This window comes from Aptenodytes forsteri, unplaced genomic scaffold (genome assembly GCF_000699145.1).
Source record: "Aptenodytes forsteri isolate BGI_AS27 unplaced genomic scaffold, ASM69914v1 Scaffold336, whole genome shotgun sequence".
NCBI lineage: Eukaryota > Metazoa > Chordata > Aves > Sphenisciformes > Spheniscidae > Aptenodytes > Aptenodytes forsteri.
The window spans coordinates 2638493-2655990 of record NW_008794911.1 but is presented as its reverse complement, the minus strand read 5'-3'; the positions used below and the strand labels follow the sequence as shown (position 1 = coordinate 2655990).

General features: G+C 39.9%; 1 protein-coding gene across 1 annotated transcript in view; it reads left to right on the top strand.

The window, feature by feature from the left end:
• Positions 1-15553, top strand: part of MYO3A (myosin IIIA) — a 115382-nt gene extending 99829 nt beyond the window's left edge. Inside the window, 4 exon segments of the mRNA XM_019470996.1 lie at positions 9354-9463; positions 12078-12118; positions 13842-13982; positions 15439-15553. Coding sequence (XP_019326541.1) covers positions 9354-9463; positions 12078-12118; positions 13842-13982; positions 15439-15553 — 407 coding nt within the window.
• The last annotated feature ends 1945 nt before the right edge of the window (positions 15554-17498 follow it).

The window sequence follows — 17498 nt, the reverse complement described above, 5'->3', positions numbered from 1 at the left end:
TTAAGAGGACATTACCTCTGAAAATATACTCCAAGTTATTTATATTCCAGTTAACATGGGCAGTGGGGTTTCCCAAAATGCAAGCACACTTGAAGCAGGTTAGGTGGCAGTGGGAGTACTGGGAGAATAAAGGTGGAAGACATGGGATTCAGAGCATGCAGATCATTAAGACCTGTGCCCCACGGACAGGTCCACAAAGAGCTGACTGAGCCTCTTCATTTAGAATAGACATAATGGGGGATTTCCTCAGCTTGTGTCTTGGACCACAGATGCAGAGGAAGATGAGGGCAAACGTGGCAGATGACTGGGTGGGTCTCCATTTCTGCAGGGGGGGCTTGTGCCAGCCCATGTCACTGCACTGCCTCTGAGGAAGATCACTGCTCACCCCTGCACAGCTGGGATCAGATCCAGGACTGTCCCTTGCTGCCCAGAGCTAATTGTACTATTTTCATTACAACACTGTGGATTCAGTTGTCATGTATGCTGAAACTTCCTTCTGTTCCCATGGATACGTTGAAGAGATGGTAAAAGTATTTCACTCCCACTTTGCAGTCCTCTCAAATGGGCAAGCTGCTAAAACGAGGGCTTGGTGTTTACAAAATCTAAACCTCTAAGTGTAAACTGGCTGCTAGTAGATAATCTATGTAGTTCAACCTGTTTCCAATACCAAAGACTGCAAGAGAAGACAGATGTGAAATGGAAAACTAAATGCCATAATCTTTCATTAAAGACAGAGCAATGCTTGTAATTGTCATTAATGGGTTTGTACTGAGTTCTCTGTTAAATATTGCTGGTTTTTGACAACATAAACCTGAGAAATTAAAAATTCATGCTTTGGAAAATAACTCTTGGTTCTTACATATTTTCTCACAGAAGCTAGAGAAGAGAGGTAGATAGAGGGAAAGGGAATACACAAATCCCTGTTTTACCAGTTAAAGATCTCATTACTTACACAAGTGAACCAGGTGAAAATGTACCAGTATGTTCATGCCATGTGCAAAATGGAGCAAAGTCTACTCTTAACATTGCTATAAATTTAAGTAGCTCTACGGGAGACAAAAGGATGCCAGAGTTTGTCACCTTTGCGTGCAACCCTGCTTAAAGTGGTGACCAGTCAGCCACTTCACACTTCCCTTTATCTCTGAAGATGTGCCACTGCTTTAAACCTCTGTGGTGTCATAATACAGCGTTTTTCCAATGGTAAAGTGTGTGAAAGTGCTGCGTTGTATCCTTTTGAACAACAACATGAAAAATGTCATACATTTCTTTGAACCAAGTCAAAACGCTTTTTAAGACAACACTGAAACAGTTGTTGAGTGCACAAGAGACCAGGTCTTTGGCCTCATTTTAATAAATAGAAAGAAGTAAGATTTTTTTACACACTAATGTTTTGCGGTCTTAACAAAAGGAGGATTTATGTTTTCTCCTGACAAATGTTTGTATGTGTGACAGGACAGCACTTAGCTCTTTTGTGCACCAGGCAAAATCTTTACAGAAATTCTGATGACTTACAAGTCCCCCTTTTTTTCCCTTATGGATGCAAAAATTGAATGTTTGCTATTTTGACTAACTGTCTTTTGCAAAAAATGTCAGCAATAGCAATCATAACTTCAAAATAGTAGGAAGCATCAAAAAGAGAGTCTTGAATGCTCATTCATACAGATTAAAACATACTTGGTAGTCAAAGCATGCTCGTTTCAAGATGGCTCATGCAGAATTTTTGCAAAATATATTTTTTTTCAAAATAAATATGGTGGACACATGCTTTGGTTTTGATTAAATTGCTGCAAGTTGGCGTGTAGACAAGGTAAGTACAGAGCTCGGAAGTAGTTACTTTTTTCAAAGGTGAATGCATTTAAAATTAAATAGTGGGTGCTATTTGACTAAGAAGCTATGACTGAACTCGCTACAGAGAAATGTGCCACCAAAGCACAGGCCAGCTAAAGCTGTCCTACCAGCCCTTAAACACGGTAAAGCATGAGTTGGCCCCTTCTATCTCAAACCAAACTAGCCCTTCCAGCCTGTTTACTGCTGTCCAGCTAGTCACTCACTTCAACACTCTGCTCCAGTAAGTCAAACCACCCCAAAAACAGTCCTCAAACAGTTCTTACTAGAACTCTTGTTCCCAATCTTTCTGTAGCCAACTTTCCCTTGATACAACAGGCTTCACACTTTGAGCTGGGTCTGGTTCCTTGGCTGCCCTTGCCCAGCTGGTCAGAGTTGGGCAGCCGTAGTTTGTGTTTGCTGTGTTCTGTTGTTGACTCAAGTACCTCGTACAACTTGTGTGGCTACTCATGGTAAATGTAATGAAGGTGAATTTTGCCAGACATGGAACTTTAAAAAAGCGAGAAGGAAGGTGAGCTGGGCTTTAGCCGAAGACTGTGTTCTGCCACCCTTCCCAGCCATGACGTGAAGTTTCACTCTCTGCAACACAGTTTAACAGTGGGCGCCAGGCTCAGCCACTCACCTAGGATATGGAGTGATGGCAGCAGGGACCCGATCCCTGATTTCTCACATCCCCACAGCCATATTTATAACTGCTAACCAGTCCGCTGAAAGACCTTCCTCAGTGCGGAACGTGAAGTTTCTTTTTCTACATTCAAACATAATTCACACAACAGGAAAACTGTATCCTTTCCAGCTATGATCAATGCACAGTGTACTGAAGGAGGGGAATTCACTACAGTAACTCCCCAGCTTGCCTGTGAGCCGACTGGAGCCTAAGCATTACAGAGCTCAGTCACAAAGCTGCGTTGTCTTAACTTAAGTAGATGTTTATTATAGCAAACATGATCTAACTAGATGTAGAGAATATTTAAGTAAAAATATGCCTGTGTTCAGTTCATTTAGGTTGTACTGTCTACAACACAGGAGTTATCAGCATTCTGGATATCATACTTTCTTCCTGTATGCAGTATAGTAAGATAACTACATAAAACAAAGACCTGAGGTAATGTACTGCAGACTGTCATGCTAAAGTGAAGCAAGTAGATGTGGTGAGTGATCCACTGTCTATTAAACAGGGAGGAGCCTTCCTGTCTTCTTGCCTACATTATGTGTTACAGTACAATTTATACACACACATTTACAGAAGGATATGCTTTTACTGCAGGTTTCCCTCTAGGGCTACCTTTGCTGTCCTACCCTTATGAAGGCAATGATTGTTGAGCTTTAGCTGTTCTTTGAATCATGAAGTATTTACCTATTTGTAATTACTTTGGTCATTTACATTTATTTACACTTCTTCCTCAGCTTCACTAGTTTTATATGTCATTTTACAGCTATAACACGTGAATTGTATTTTATAGCTGTATGCCAGATTAGGAATACTTGTCCACCTTCATCTGTGGGTAGGTGGCCATTGTTTCGTTTGAGAACTTACTGGCTCCTCTAATAAAATATTTTATTACGTTGCTACCCACAGAAGGGGAGGAACTGTGGGGCAGCTGGATGGCGTACTGTGACAAATGTTCAGATTTTCAAAACTGTTTAATAAAAATGCAAAGCCTGCAGTTTAAAGAACATATGAGCAAAAAGGTTAAATGAATCTTAAATCCACAAGGTTAAGTTGTTCTTAAATGAATTTATTTGTATTTATAAAAATGCATAAAGCAAGCTGCACAAGGTTCCTGGAATAAACAAGATTCCCTGTGGCTTGAATTTCTGAGTAGGTTGTATTTGCTTGCTAAATGCTTTCAGCTAAACATAATGGCTGCATCCCAGGACTGCACCTTTGGATTGCTAGTGAGCCTTGGGTTACTGTGGTGTCAGAATAGATGCACAAATTACCACTGTCAGGTTTTTTGAGGTCAAAGCCTGAAGTGAGGGGAATTTGATCATTATGGGAGCAATTCTTTTTTTCTCCAGATGACTAATGGTGCCCATCCTTGTAAATATTAAATGACAGTTCAAGTACAAAATCTCAGGAAGAGAATTTTCTATATTTAGAGCGAAATTCACATGGTACAAGGAACGCCGGTGCAGCTGAGGACCTCTTCAGTTACATGAAGCAGTGAGACAGGCAGGGTTTTCATCCAGGATTTCTCCTGCTGTAGGCTGCCGCAGCAGTGTTTATGGAGGTTTCATGGGCAGCCTTTGCAAGGAAAAGGGAGCCCGTGTAGCACTGGGTGAGCAGAGCAGTATTCCCTGGCCGGTCTTTCTTCTTTGCAAGTGAGTGTCCGGCCAGGGAGCAATGAGGCGTGGGACTGGAGAAAAGCAGGGTAGTCAAGCACTTCCGCTGTCTGGCCGTTCTCAGCTACCGGAGTGGCCCTTTGGGCACCATGCAGCCAGGACGTACAAGATCTGTGTTGGGAAGTGGTCAGATCCATGGCAGAGCATAAGATTTGGGAGGTCATGGAAGTGGAGTACAGCCATTTTCCTTAAACATCCTCTCTTAAATAGCAATAATCCCAGGTCACCAGACTCTCAGAAATGAGAGTATTAGTGTCGGTCAGAGACTGAAACTGCTTCCTTCAGTGGGGCTGGCGGGACTTAGGCACGAGAGATCACACACTCTCAACTCCTGCTGGATGCAATCGGAAAGTTCTCAGACTCTTGCAGTTCCTAGTTCTAGGTCTGTGCCAGAATAATCCCTCTGTTTTTTCCAGATTGCTAAGAATTTGCATCCATCAACCGTAACTTCCAAATCTGGCTGTGGTAAACATCCCGTGAATAAACAATACCTGAAAATTACTAACCAGAATGTTAAATGGCAGTGCTTTTCTATGTGCAAATCCCAAACCTGAGTAATTACATCCTCATACTATGTACAATTAGGACAGTAAAAAGGTATGCACATAAATGTTGTAAGCAGTAATAGCTGTTCACTTCTCATTATCAAGTCCTGGAATTCCGGTTGCTATATTTGCATTTTGCTGATTACTTCTAAGCCCCTCTACAAAACCCATACAATTACTGCTCTTACTCTTGTTTTTCTTCCTGCTTTATTCTGAGCCTGGCTTTACACTTCCTGTCCTCGTAAGATGTGGAACAGCACTGAATCAAACATGTAACATTTCACTTAAATGACCTGAAGACAGGTTTATCTGTTTCTCCAGGTGGCCTAATAAATAGAGACCTTTCATCACTTAGATGCTTATCACAGCTGTAACCACACTATTTCTCCAGCCTTCAGTGTAAGATCTGTTGTAAGTCATACATTAATTTACATTGGCATCCATGGATGTTGATTCCTTGAGATCGTTGTCTTCCAAGCTTATCGTTGTACATCAGAATGTGCAGACACAGTTCAACCTAAAGGGCTGTTGATACTGACTCATCTTTATTCAAGCATTTCTTGCTCATACTTGAATGTTTCAAGCACTTGCAGCTCTTCACAGTTTCCGTAGTTTGTGGTGGTGTTCAGGATACACATACATTAAATGAGCTGGTCCTAAATTTCATTGTCCCTTTTCTTATTTTTTCAGTGTATTTGGAGCTTTCAGTGAGGACTGAGTATGAAAGTAGTAACACCTCGTAACTGAACACCATAGAGTCAAAGAGCGTGTGTGCGACTTAGGTAGGAACCTTTGAGGTAGTGTTAAACGAGCTAGCTGAGATACTGATAAGAATAAGAAGTTTTCCATAAGTTTGCTAAACCTTCTTTAATGTTACCTGGCAGCCACACCGTTCACATGTCTCTGCTGACCCTTAACTCTGTAAGTCATTCATTCTCATGGAGAATGACCTTAACTTTTATTAAACTTTCCATCATCACTTGATCAAATGTACGTTTTGACAGTCTGCTTCAGGTTTGGGCAGCAGAGAGATATAACTTCCTGGGCATGGGTTACAGCATGGCTGACATTCTCTGTTGAGGTTCAAAAGCAAAGCATCCATGTCACGAGAGCAATACCTCTTTCTTTTGACTAATTGAGTACTGACTGCATGCACTTAAGCAATTTGAGGAAAATTCTTCTCCCTTTCAACTTGTTCAACTTGCCTACCTGTTGGTAAAACCTTTAAAAAGGAATGTCTGTGTAGCATCAAATGCTTTTGTTTCCGATTTCTCCTATGCATTGTTTCTAAGGCATGTGAATGTGTCACAGCACTGACAGCACCTGTTCAGGTAGATATAACTGCAGGGCATGGGCTGGCTGCAGAGCCGGGAGCCTCAGCACAGTCTTTCAGTCCAGCTCCTTAGCTGTGCTAATGACTAACTGGGATATAACCTTAAGCAAGTCTCGGTGTGTCTTGCTTTGTGCATCTCATTTACCCTGCTAGTAGGATAGGGATGATAGTGCCAACCTGACATTTCCAAAGTGCTTTGACGGCTACTGTTGTGAATGCTTTTCATATCAATGTTGTAACATATGTATTTAAATATTTGTTAGATAGAAAGCATCGGTTTTCCTTTTACATATAGAGCACACAGCCAGATCTTGCTAGAGATACTTGAAGTCTTAAGGAAAAATAGGCTATAAGATATTTTAGTATGGAGAGACTGGGCTTCAAGAAAAACCTTTTCTTTGTAATGGACTCTAGAAGCAACATAATTGGCCTATTAATAAGTGAATGATTATACTCCTTCTTTATGCTTCATTGCCTACTGCAGAAAGGTATAGGCCATCTGGAAAACAAGCGCATCAAACTCACCGTTTATCAGGCTTGGGTATTTAATTTGCCTTCCACCTTTAACTCTACTAACTAAATGATTTCTGGAATTATCAGCAACTAATAAAAAAGGAAATTTTACTTTGTGCAGTGAGTTATCCAATACAAGTAACTACCACATCAGCTGTATTTCAGTAGCAATGAACACACAAATCTAAGTGCAGAAGGAAATCACAGGTTCACTTTCTGGTGAAACAAAGCAAGCTAAACCCATCAAACTGTTTTTTTACTTACTGTAATTTGGAAACAAAACTCAGAATTGCATTTTCAGCCCTCTATGTAATTTTAAAAAGGAACGATGGAGGTCCAAGCTTAGAAGGCTGTCTGCCCCAACATGGTATTTCTGTCCCCTCGACTCTTTTGCATAGCTCATACATATGTACAATGCACGAGCTGAGGTTAAAAGCTATTTTTTACTGAAACCCTTATCATTGCCAAAATGATGTTTTTTGAATGTAAGAGGAGTCGTCTTTGCAGAGCACATACGCAAGAAGTATACAAGTAATTTCATTTGGAATAATTGTAATCTCGAATATGATAATGCTTTATGTGTTTGACAGTGGTGAATTAAATAACATAACAGCATACATAGTGATGAATTCTTAGGGGACAATAAAAAATCTGTAGGTATTATGAGAGCCTTTTCCTTAGAATTTTCCTAGAGCCCTCAATTTGGCTTTGTTTTCTTTCTCCAGATTTTCATGTAGTCATGATCTTTGACACAATTTTTGAAAATGTCCAACAGACAAGGGGTTAGGTGTTTCTATTCAACTACACTGAATTTTAAGGGGTTGTTTTTAAGTATTTTTTCCAGTTTAGGCTCCTGTTGTGTTTAAAAATAAAACAGCGAAGATATGCCTCTACTCTCTCACAAATGGAAACTCAGATAACCCCAGGTGGCCCATTTGAAATGCAGCAGGGTAACAACAGCCCACATAAGAGCACAGTCAGGTGCTATTTACCTATTCAAATCAGAGAATGTAATTTATATTTAATACAGGTTACTAAAATGAATTTATTGCATCTAAATTTCATTGTTTAACATGAATTATCTGTACCCTGGCTTAGAAAAATACCATTGTTCTCTTAAGTGCAAAATGTTAAGAGATACTTGTTCATTCATTGCATGAGAAGCAGTCTGCATTTCAGATAAGAAACTAAAACAATAAATGTAATCATTATCCAACTACAATTTAAATTAACATTATTCATTCTGCCTCCTCTGTATATCCATGACCTTTACAAACCTTTATTTATCACACATAACAAAAAACTTACACAGCTAATTTTGCAGGAGTCAACACTGATGTATTACTGATCCTTTCTCATTTTAAATGATTGTGCCACCTCCTTAATTAAAAAGATGTCTGATGTACACGGGAGAGTTTTTATTTTTATTGTGTAAAAGGGTTTCTAATGGTCATTAGAGAACAAAATACATTCTTCCTTCTAAGACTCAATCACATGTAGTTAGCACATTGGGGTTATGGAGTTAAAGTCACTTCATGTGAAAGAGGATTAGATCAGCAGAACACACTTCAGTAATTCATTGGGAGCTAGATCCTCATTCCACCCTCACGCTATATTCATTTATGAGTAAGGAGATGTTTTTTCTCATGGACTGTCCTCTGAATACTTCTGTGATGGAACAAGGACAATCTAAAATCTCATTGGATAATGCAATATACCTGGACACACCGTTCACCATGTGCTGTGACTTCATCACCCTGTATGTGTCCGTATGACCCATCTCTATCGTAGGTGTTCTGCTGCCCTGCAAGCCCCGCCTCCTTCAACATGAAGGAATTGCCGTAGCCCCTATTAACTTTTCCTATAGCTGAAGCTGAATGTAAGGTGGTTATGCTCACCACACTGTACATTTGTGGTTCCTCAGCCCCGCTGAGTCAGTTCTGTGGTCTCAGAACCTATAAGCCTATGAACACTTAGCAGCCCTGTATCTTAATACTGTCAGAATTGCATATAGATTTTTAACAAGCAAATACCCAAGACATTTGTCTAGTTCCCCATGTGCCAGCCAACGTAACCCACAAGTCAGTGTTTAACTTTGAGTTTGGAGACTGCCAGAGGACAGCAGTTCCATTTTGTGTTAAAATCTTGATTTCGTTTCCATTAGAATGAAAACATTTTTTGCATGTTTGCAGAAAGCTTTTGTAGAAATAGACCAGAAGTTGAGTACGCTCAACTAGATTATACTGGATGTGATAGACATGGTCACGCTGTGTTGCCCAGTGGTACATGATTTGTCTTGAAACAGAACAGCCTTGGCAGGAGACCTTGGGGAAAATCTACACCATGATAATGTAGAGGACTAACCTCTGAATCAGAGGTCTAATGGTAGTTCCCTCATTCAGCACCTTAATGATTGACTTGAATCTTAAAAAACATCATCCCCGCTGCCCAGGTCTGTTACGAGTTGGTAGCCTTCCAGTAGCCATTATCCTTCAGAGTCCTTTTCTGAATGTGGAGCATCAGCCCTTTTCAGAAGGAGAAGCCTGTGCCAGGCAGACTGCTCGGCTGTTCCAGCCTGACATTCATTACATAGCATGTATCCATGTGGTAGTCAGGACTCAAACGGATAAACCCATTCCCCTTTTCAATCTGGTCATGGAAATGCCCCAAACGGTTGCTTTCTTGAGTTACTGCAAGCAGTAAAAGTGGCTACGTGGATTTTTTTGCTCTCTTTGGTGAAATAAGCATTGCTATCTTCTGGTTTTTTACAGTTGCAGCCAAAGTAGAAGACTCTCGCCCAATGCAGAGACCCCCAAGGAGGCCACGGAAGCCTAAGACATTAAATAATCCAGAAGACTCCACCTACTACACTCTAATACATGTGAGTTTAGCAAACTTTTGTGGGCTAAGACTGCCAGATAATTCCCATCTAAACTTTCTTTCTAATTGCCCGATTCCCTGTATTCCTTTCTAATACAACATAAAAGGTGTGCCCTGCTGAAAGGAGGCAGGCCACAAACCTCACATTTCAAACTAGATTTGAAATTATTAAGGATCAGAGTTACCCTGGATTGGGGCCCTAGGTCAGGCCAATTTTTAGTTTTGTACCTAAACATACATACATTCATTATACACGTAAGCAGCATTTGCACTTTCGATACCCAAATTAAGTGCCCAGTCTCCGTAGTTTCTTTGTAAGTCACGAGAGAGAAACAGGTTCATTCGGAGAGCTATTTTGAGTGTCTAAATTAGTGCTTGATCTTGCAGAGAGAGCAAATATTAAAATAGGCTGTATTAGTATGCACACTGTAACTTCCTTTACAAATGTGTCAGATTGTGATTATGAAGGAATTGGCAAATACCAACAGCTCAGGAGACTAATGGATTTGAGTGTCCCTCTATATAGCCTTTGGTCCACGTTCAGATACCAAGGGCTGCTTTCCACTCTTGACTTCAGTGCCCTTAAAAAAAAGGCAAGAAAGTAAGCAGAAAGACAGAAAATGTAAGGGCTGCTTTCCACTCTTGACTTCAGTGCCCTTAAATATAGAAAAAAAGGCAAGAAAGTAAGCAGAAAGAAAGAAAATGTAAAAGCAGCTCAGAAAGCAGTTCCAACAAAAAAGCAATTAAACTCATTTGCTCGAGGTGCCTGTATCTTAGTGACCTATTTTAACAGCCGGTGAGAGCCCAGCTAATAAACTAACCGTAGCAATTGCTTCTCCTTTCAACAGAAGGTGTCACCAGGGCCTTTAGGGAGAGTTGTGCCTGGCATACCAAAAAAGACAAATACGGCTGTTTTATTATGGGGGCTTTGAAATAACACAGCTTTGGAACAGTGATATTCTGAAGAGAAATGATATTCTTAAAAATGAATTGGCATGTAAGAATAAGATTTGTTTTGTGAAAGCAAGATTGGTGAGATAAAGGACTGAAATGAAAGGCATGAAACTGAATTCTATATTAGGAAATTTCTGAGGTGAAGTGTAATTCTGAAGTAATACATATTTAGAAAGCCGAGACTATACAGTCAGGAACACAGTATTTTCTGAAAGCTAATTTGTTACATGGCCAGCTCCATGTATCAGAAAACAGCCATCACATCAGTGTGAACAAAAACTGCAGTAATGCCGGGGAATTTTTAAACGAATTTTTAGCAGCAGTTTTTCAAGGTATTAAGCAATTTTACCTTCAATTAGTTGTATTCTTCAAGAAGGTGTGAAAAAGAGAAGCCTGTCTTCCTAACACTGGTAAGGGAAAGGTTCATGTAAATATCTGCTACACTGAAGCTTAGAAAGGGGACCTACTAGTTCTTAAATTCTTAGACCTTGGGCAAGTCATTGAGCTCTAACTTGAGGGTAGTCAGCTTTTCCAGCTATCATTAATTTTCAACCTTATTAAAAATCTCTGTGACCTGCAGGTATTCACAGATGATTATCAAGCCCAGATCACCTGAAAGTGAAGGCATGCAATATGAGTGCGTTTTCTGAAAAATTTCCTCTGTCTTCTGCAAAAACAGATACTTACATCACATTACAGATACTAGACACCTTCTATTCTCACTCATCTCCTTGCATATTAAATGAGCTGAAGTGGTGCACAGGTATAAATGAAGTCTGACAATAACCCATTGTTCATACAAGGCACTAAAAGTTTACTTTGGGGTGTATTTCTTTAGATCGGCCTATCATTTTGAAATTATATGTCTTGTGCATTTACCTGCATAAGAAGTGTCTGTCCATCAGGATTTCTGGTTCTCAGTGACTTTGCAGTGGTACAATTCACTAATTCTAATAAGTTTTCACTCGATTGCAAGAAACACAATTAAGAGCAAAATTAAGATAAATAAGTGCAAAATTAAGATTTTGCACTTAAATATACTACTTTTGAAGTGTGATGCTTTAGATGCTGCAGCATAGCATTGTTTTGGCTGTAGGGATGGAAATCTATTAGAGATAAGAAATTATTCACATTCCCTATAAATCTCTCTCCTCTGCACTTCTGGATGTTTTGTATCCTAAAGGTGCTTTTGCCACCTAGTATACTGCTTTTTAAATGTCCATTTTATTCTACTAAAACCTGTGACAAGACTGCATTGACATTAATGAGAAGAGGATTATGCCTGCTCCCACTGTGATGCCTGTATTCATGGAAATTCTCATGGCATCACAGTAAATGTGCCTCAGTGAGATACTGTTGTCAACTTCATTAAGACAACTATAGATATTTGAAAGTTTGAGATCTCCTTTTTTGTTCTGATGATGATTACTTTAGGTTTTTTCACATATGACAACTGAAATTTGGGAGTAGTCATGCTAATCCCATTCTCCGTCTCAAAGATTCTGAAAGATTTTTCTGGGGTGCTTGCTCAGCAAATTAGATTCTCTATAATTTCTTTTAACGAAGAATATACAACACTCTCCTACCTAACATATTGATGAACTGTATCTTTGAATAAGCTTTCCTCTTAGTATTTTTTAAATTACTTTGTATTTTCTTAGAAATCAATACAAGACGAAAAACGGAAACCACGAAAAGAAAGGTAATTTTTTTCATTATCTCACTATTGTCATCTTAGTACTCTAGAAATAGTTCTTAGCTGTACTTCAATCAGGAGAATAAAGCATTAAAAAAAGCACGGTAATTTGGTGATTCACAGGAAGGACATCATATACAAAGTTAAAATACGCAATTTTCAACGACAAAAATCCATTATAGAATTCAGTCGTTCAGTTTTACTACAGCATGGCCCTTTACCATGGCAACACAAGCATAATAATAAGTTAAGATAAGGTCCACATCAAAGATAGTTCTGACACAGAAAATAATTGAAGGTGCTTAAAATTCCAGTCAAAGCAAATGAGCAACCAGTTCTTTTTTCTTAGCAAAAATACAAAGACTGTTAAAATTCTCTCCTAAAAATATATGACTGTTTGGAAATAGATCATAAAAAATTAAAACAACAATTATTAATAACAGGGAAAGAATAGTAGCCCTTGCCATTTTAACCAGAAGTCTTTTCTTCACAGTGTAACTAACCTATTTTGATGGATCTCTGCAGAAATAAAGCAAGCAATAGATAATTCTGCCCTTCCATATCTTAGATCCTTACGTGTGCTGTAGACCTGGTTGACAGCTCCTGACATACCTCATAGCTTTATTTTATTTGTGTTTCTATACTTAAGCTTTTTCGCTGCTCCCCAGTGACATTGCTATAGTACTATAGCATGCGTGCTGTGGTAGCCTGGTCATAGATGCAAGATGAATGGGCTCTTAGCACTATCCTCGGCTGAGGTTGCAGAATACAAACTCTGTATCTAAAATACGTCTCTTAAAGGAAGTTACATGACATTATATGCACATAATATGTGCTCACAGCATCTAGCTCCATTCAACCTCAGTTTAAATTGCATTTGATTATGCCACTGCTTAAAGGATTCACTTCATGTCCATGTCCCCTGTGTCTGGTCTGTTACAGTTCTTCTGATGTAATTTAGATCCTGAAAAAAATTCACACCTATCATTGTCTCCTGTTCAGCCAGGAGACAATCCAAATCTAGTGTTTTCTCTCATTTGGCCTCAGTTAGGTTTCACTCATCTTAAATCTAGTTAACCAGTTCCATGACTGTATCTTCTTTCATGTGCTGACTCTGTATTGGTAGAACATAGCAACTGAAATCAATGAGTTATTTCTGGTTTCTACCAATGTGAGAATTGAATTCTGAACTTCTTTTTTCAGGTTGCTTTTAGGATATTATTTTTTTCCTACCCATTCTAAACTGGATGTTGGGATTGTTTTTTTCTGTACATATGATACCCTGGATAGCATTCATCTAACAAAATAAGAGACATCTGCATTATTGACACCGATACCTGACCTAGTTGCTTTAGACTCTCTTCTTGTACTCAGAGAAAAAAATAGTCATCTTTAGGAAAATGATTCATCTCTTCCTCAAAGAGATATCTAAAATAGGTCAGATGAATTATAAAAATGCCTCTCCATTGAGTATAATGGCAAACCCAAACAATTTCAGTCATATATGTCTGCTTTATGAACATCTAAAAGTAGCATTCCAAAATTCTCAATATCTGCATCGTACAGCAGTCACATTTCAGAGGCTGATTTCTTGTGCTTATATATATTTTTCCTTAGATCCTCAACACATAACCACAACTAATAATGATATTTGGTTGCCTTATTTTTAAATGTTGAATATAATATTGAAAAGTGGAACTGTTAACTTACTGTACTTATTTATTGACAGTCTAAGCAAAGTCCTAGACTTAGATATCTACTACCAAGAAATTTCATCTACTGATTCCACCTCAAAGGACAGCAGTTCTACCACAAGAAAGAAGAGACACCCAGCTGAGCGCAGGACTTCAATTTTAAGAGCTACTGAGCGGTAATTCATACAAAATAATAACTGGAAAAAATAATTGTTGTATATCCTTGTTGACATTCAAAAGATTCTTAAAAAGAAAGATACACTTTAAAATTTGACATAAATCTATTTTTTTATTCATGGAATCTTGCCAAATTAACTTGTAAAATGAATAGCTGAAAATTTCCCATCTTTATGCAGCAGGGACAAATGCTTGGTGTTCAGCCTACCTGCTAGTTTTTGGCTTCCCAAGTGCCAGATGAGATGGACAGACATCCTGCTGTAAATCTCTGATCCAAAATCAAATTAAACTAAAGCAGTGTCGTGGCTTAACCTCAGCCAGCATCTAAGCACCACCCAGCCGCTCGCTCACTCCCTCCCAGTGGGATGCGGGGGAGAATCAGAAGCGTGAAAGTTAGAAAACTCATGGGCTGAGATAAAGACAGTTTACTAGGTAAAGCAAAAGCTGCGCACGCAAGCAAAGCAAAACAAGGAATTCATTCACTATTTCCCATCGGCCGGCAGGTGTTCAGCCATCTCCAGGAAAGCAGGGCTCCATCACGCGTAACAGTTACTTGGGAAGACAAACGCCATCACTCCAAACGTCCCCCCCTTCCTTCTTCTTCCCCCAGCTTTATATGCTGAGCATGACGTCATATGGTGTGGAATATCCCTTTGGTCAGTTGGGGTCAGCTGTCCCAGCTGTGTCCCCTCCCAGCTTCTTGTGCACCCCCAGCCTACTCACTGGTGGGGTGGTGTGAGAAGCAGAAAAGGCCTTGACTCTGTGTCAGCACTGCTCAGCAGTAGCTAAAGCGTCCCTGTATCGTCAACACTGTTTCCAGCACAAATCCAAAACACAGCCCCATACGAGCTACTGAGAAAGAAATTAACTCTGCCCCAGCCAAAACCAGCACAAGCAGAACCTAAAAATTGTATTTCTGATCAGTTAGGTTTTAAATAGGGTGGATGTGCACTGAACTTTCTGCCTGCTTTCTGCAGAGAAGCCACCAGCTTGACTGCCTCCTTTTCTGGCCATCCTGAGGTGGCTTCCAAAATGCAGCTTGCCATCTGAAAAAAAAAATAAGATGAGATGGACACTTACAGTGAGCTCCACAGGCAGGTTAAAAACAGAGCAAACAAATTTACGCCAACTGAAAATCTGGTTCAGTAACCATCGGGCAAATGCTACTGCAAAGCACCCCACGTTCTCAACGTTTTTATGTCCTTTTATTATGTCCCCTTCGTAGAAGAACATGTTGTTCTTCTGTGTTCATCTGCTCTTAATATATAATGTGTTTGTTCCGAGGCGCCTGCTTTATGCAGCACAGGAAGAGGCCTAGCAAAGTCAGTTGATTTTTTTTTCTTTTTCCTTTTATTTTTTCCCCCAAGGGTGGAGGTTAAGCAGTCAATTAGGAGCGTTTGCCAAGGTAAATGTTTTGACTTTAATTTCTAAAACATTTCTGCGCTTAATCCCTAGGTCGAGGGTTGCAGAAAGCCCCCTGGAAGAGAGTAAAACTGAAGATAATCCCTATGACTACAGACGACTGCTGCGGAAGACCTCACAGCGCCGGCGCCTTATCCAGCAGTTCTAGCTGCTGCTGCTGTTCCTGCTGCCGTTTGGCTTTTATTAGCATAATCTTTTTTATCATTTTATACCATGTGCTTCCTTTTTTTTTTTTTAAATCTCCAATGTTTCACATTTACAAAGTGTGTGTTCATGTGAATATGAATTACTGTGGTTTACAGCCCAACACCGTTGGAAAGGGACAGTGTCAGTCGCATATCATATACTTTAAAAAAACCTAATATAAAAATCAGCTTTCTGTCGGATACCACTGCTACATCTTAAAATTATTAGACATTAAGCAGCTTAAATCTAGTTTACTTTCCTCAATGCATATTTCTTTTTTGCATTTCGTCTCATCTGATTAAAATAGATCATGTAGTTTATAGTTCCCTAGTTAAGCTTTCAAATTCCCATATGCACCTTCAGAAAACCTTAGTTATTGTTTCTAACAAATTGTTTTACAGGAAAAAAAATAGGGGAATTTCTGCTCATTTTAGGTTTACAATGCCTAAATTTTGGGATCAACTGTATATGGCAAGTGTCCCTCTAATGAAACAAATCTAAATGATTAATTGGATAGCATACTATGGCAGTTTATTTCATTATTGACTTTACTGTAAAGCTAGTGGCCAGTTTTAAAGGTCAATATTATGTGTATAATCTTTATGTTGGAGATGTCCACTTATGGGAAGCGTATCTAGCCCTCTCCTCTGCCTCTGAGCTTTGTGACTAAGTGATGAACTTTTAAATCATGTTTGCTTTGTTCTCCTTTGCTTTACATTTTTAGGAATCTTAATCTCTGGGGTGCCAAGAAAGGAACAGAAATACGTTCTCTGATTGATTGCTGCCTAAGTGTAATGACCATTCTTAATCAGTTTCACTAGAAATTAAGTGGAAATAAAAGCAATAGCCACCGTGTTCAAAATTTCCCCCAATTCTTTATTCAAAAGACCGTATTTCACAGAAACCACACAGATAATTGCTGCGCTTCCTTTCAGGATTCATAATTGCATGTTCCCAGCTGCAAAGCAAGAGAAGGCAAATTTCATGATGCCAGTATAAAGCCCTGATCCTGCTCCCTTGCTTAGCTCTCTTAAATACTACAATTGGTGGCAGCAGTGAGCCACAGGGGTCGGGTTTTTGTCTGTATCCCACACACACTTGGCCCTTTCCCCAGAGACAGGTAACCATTGCTTCCTGATCTGTAACTAGTCATAAGGCTGTGTACTGGATTAAAATTTGCTGCAATGTAAAATTTGCAATAAATTGTTTAAATTTTGAAATTGGTTTTAAAGTTGCTTTCTCATGTATTATTAAAACGCTAAAGTAAATAAAAATGCACAAAGCAGTGATACGGTTGGCTGTGTCTGAATTACACCCAGAACTGACGAAAACACTGGACTGGGGCACGAGCGAGCAAGGCAGGGAAGCGCTCACAGCAGCCTCTCGCCATGGAAAGCCTGAATTATCGTCTACGTTTCCTTAAAGCCGATGTGATCTGGAAACTGGAACAGACCTGTAATTTCAGGGATGCCTGGGCTGGTTTTCTTCTACTTTCTCACCAGGGCAGTGTTGAAAAACATCAAGACGATTCCCTGCGATTTCAGTGGGGGGAACAGTCCTAGTAACCATGTGAATGCATGTAGAAAGTGGAGGGAGTTGCCCTCCACCGAACGCAGCCTGGGAGCCCCCAGGGCCTGGCTGCGAGAGGCAGAGGGGGGCCTGGGTGACCAGTGCTCTCAGCAGGGCCAAATCCTGGCCTGGCACGGTCTCGCCTGCCTCCCTCCTAGAATTAGGGCTTGAAATCTCTCCTGTGCGGGAGGTGAAGCAGCCACGGCAAGGACGGGCTCCGTGCTCCCATGGGGAACTGGCTGGGTGGAAGGGGGAGGTTTGGCAGCCTTCAGAATCGACGTCGGGGAGGGAAAGGGAGCGGTTGTTTTCCTTCTTTTCCAGTCTCGCCTCCGAGACTT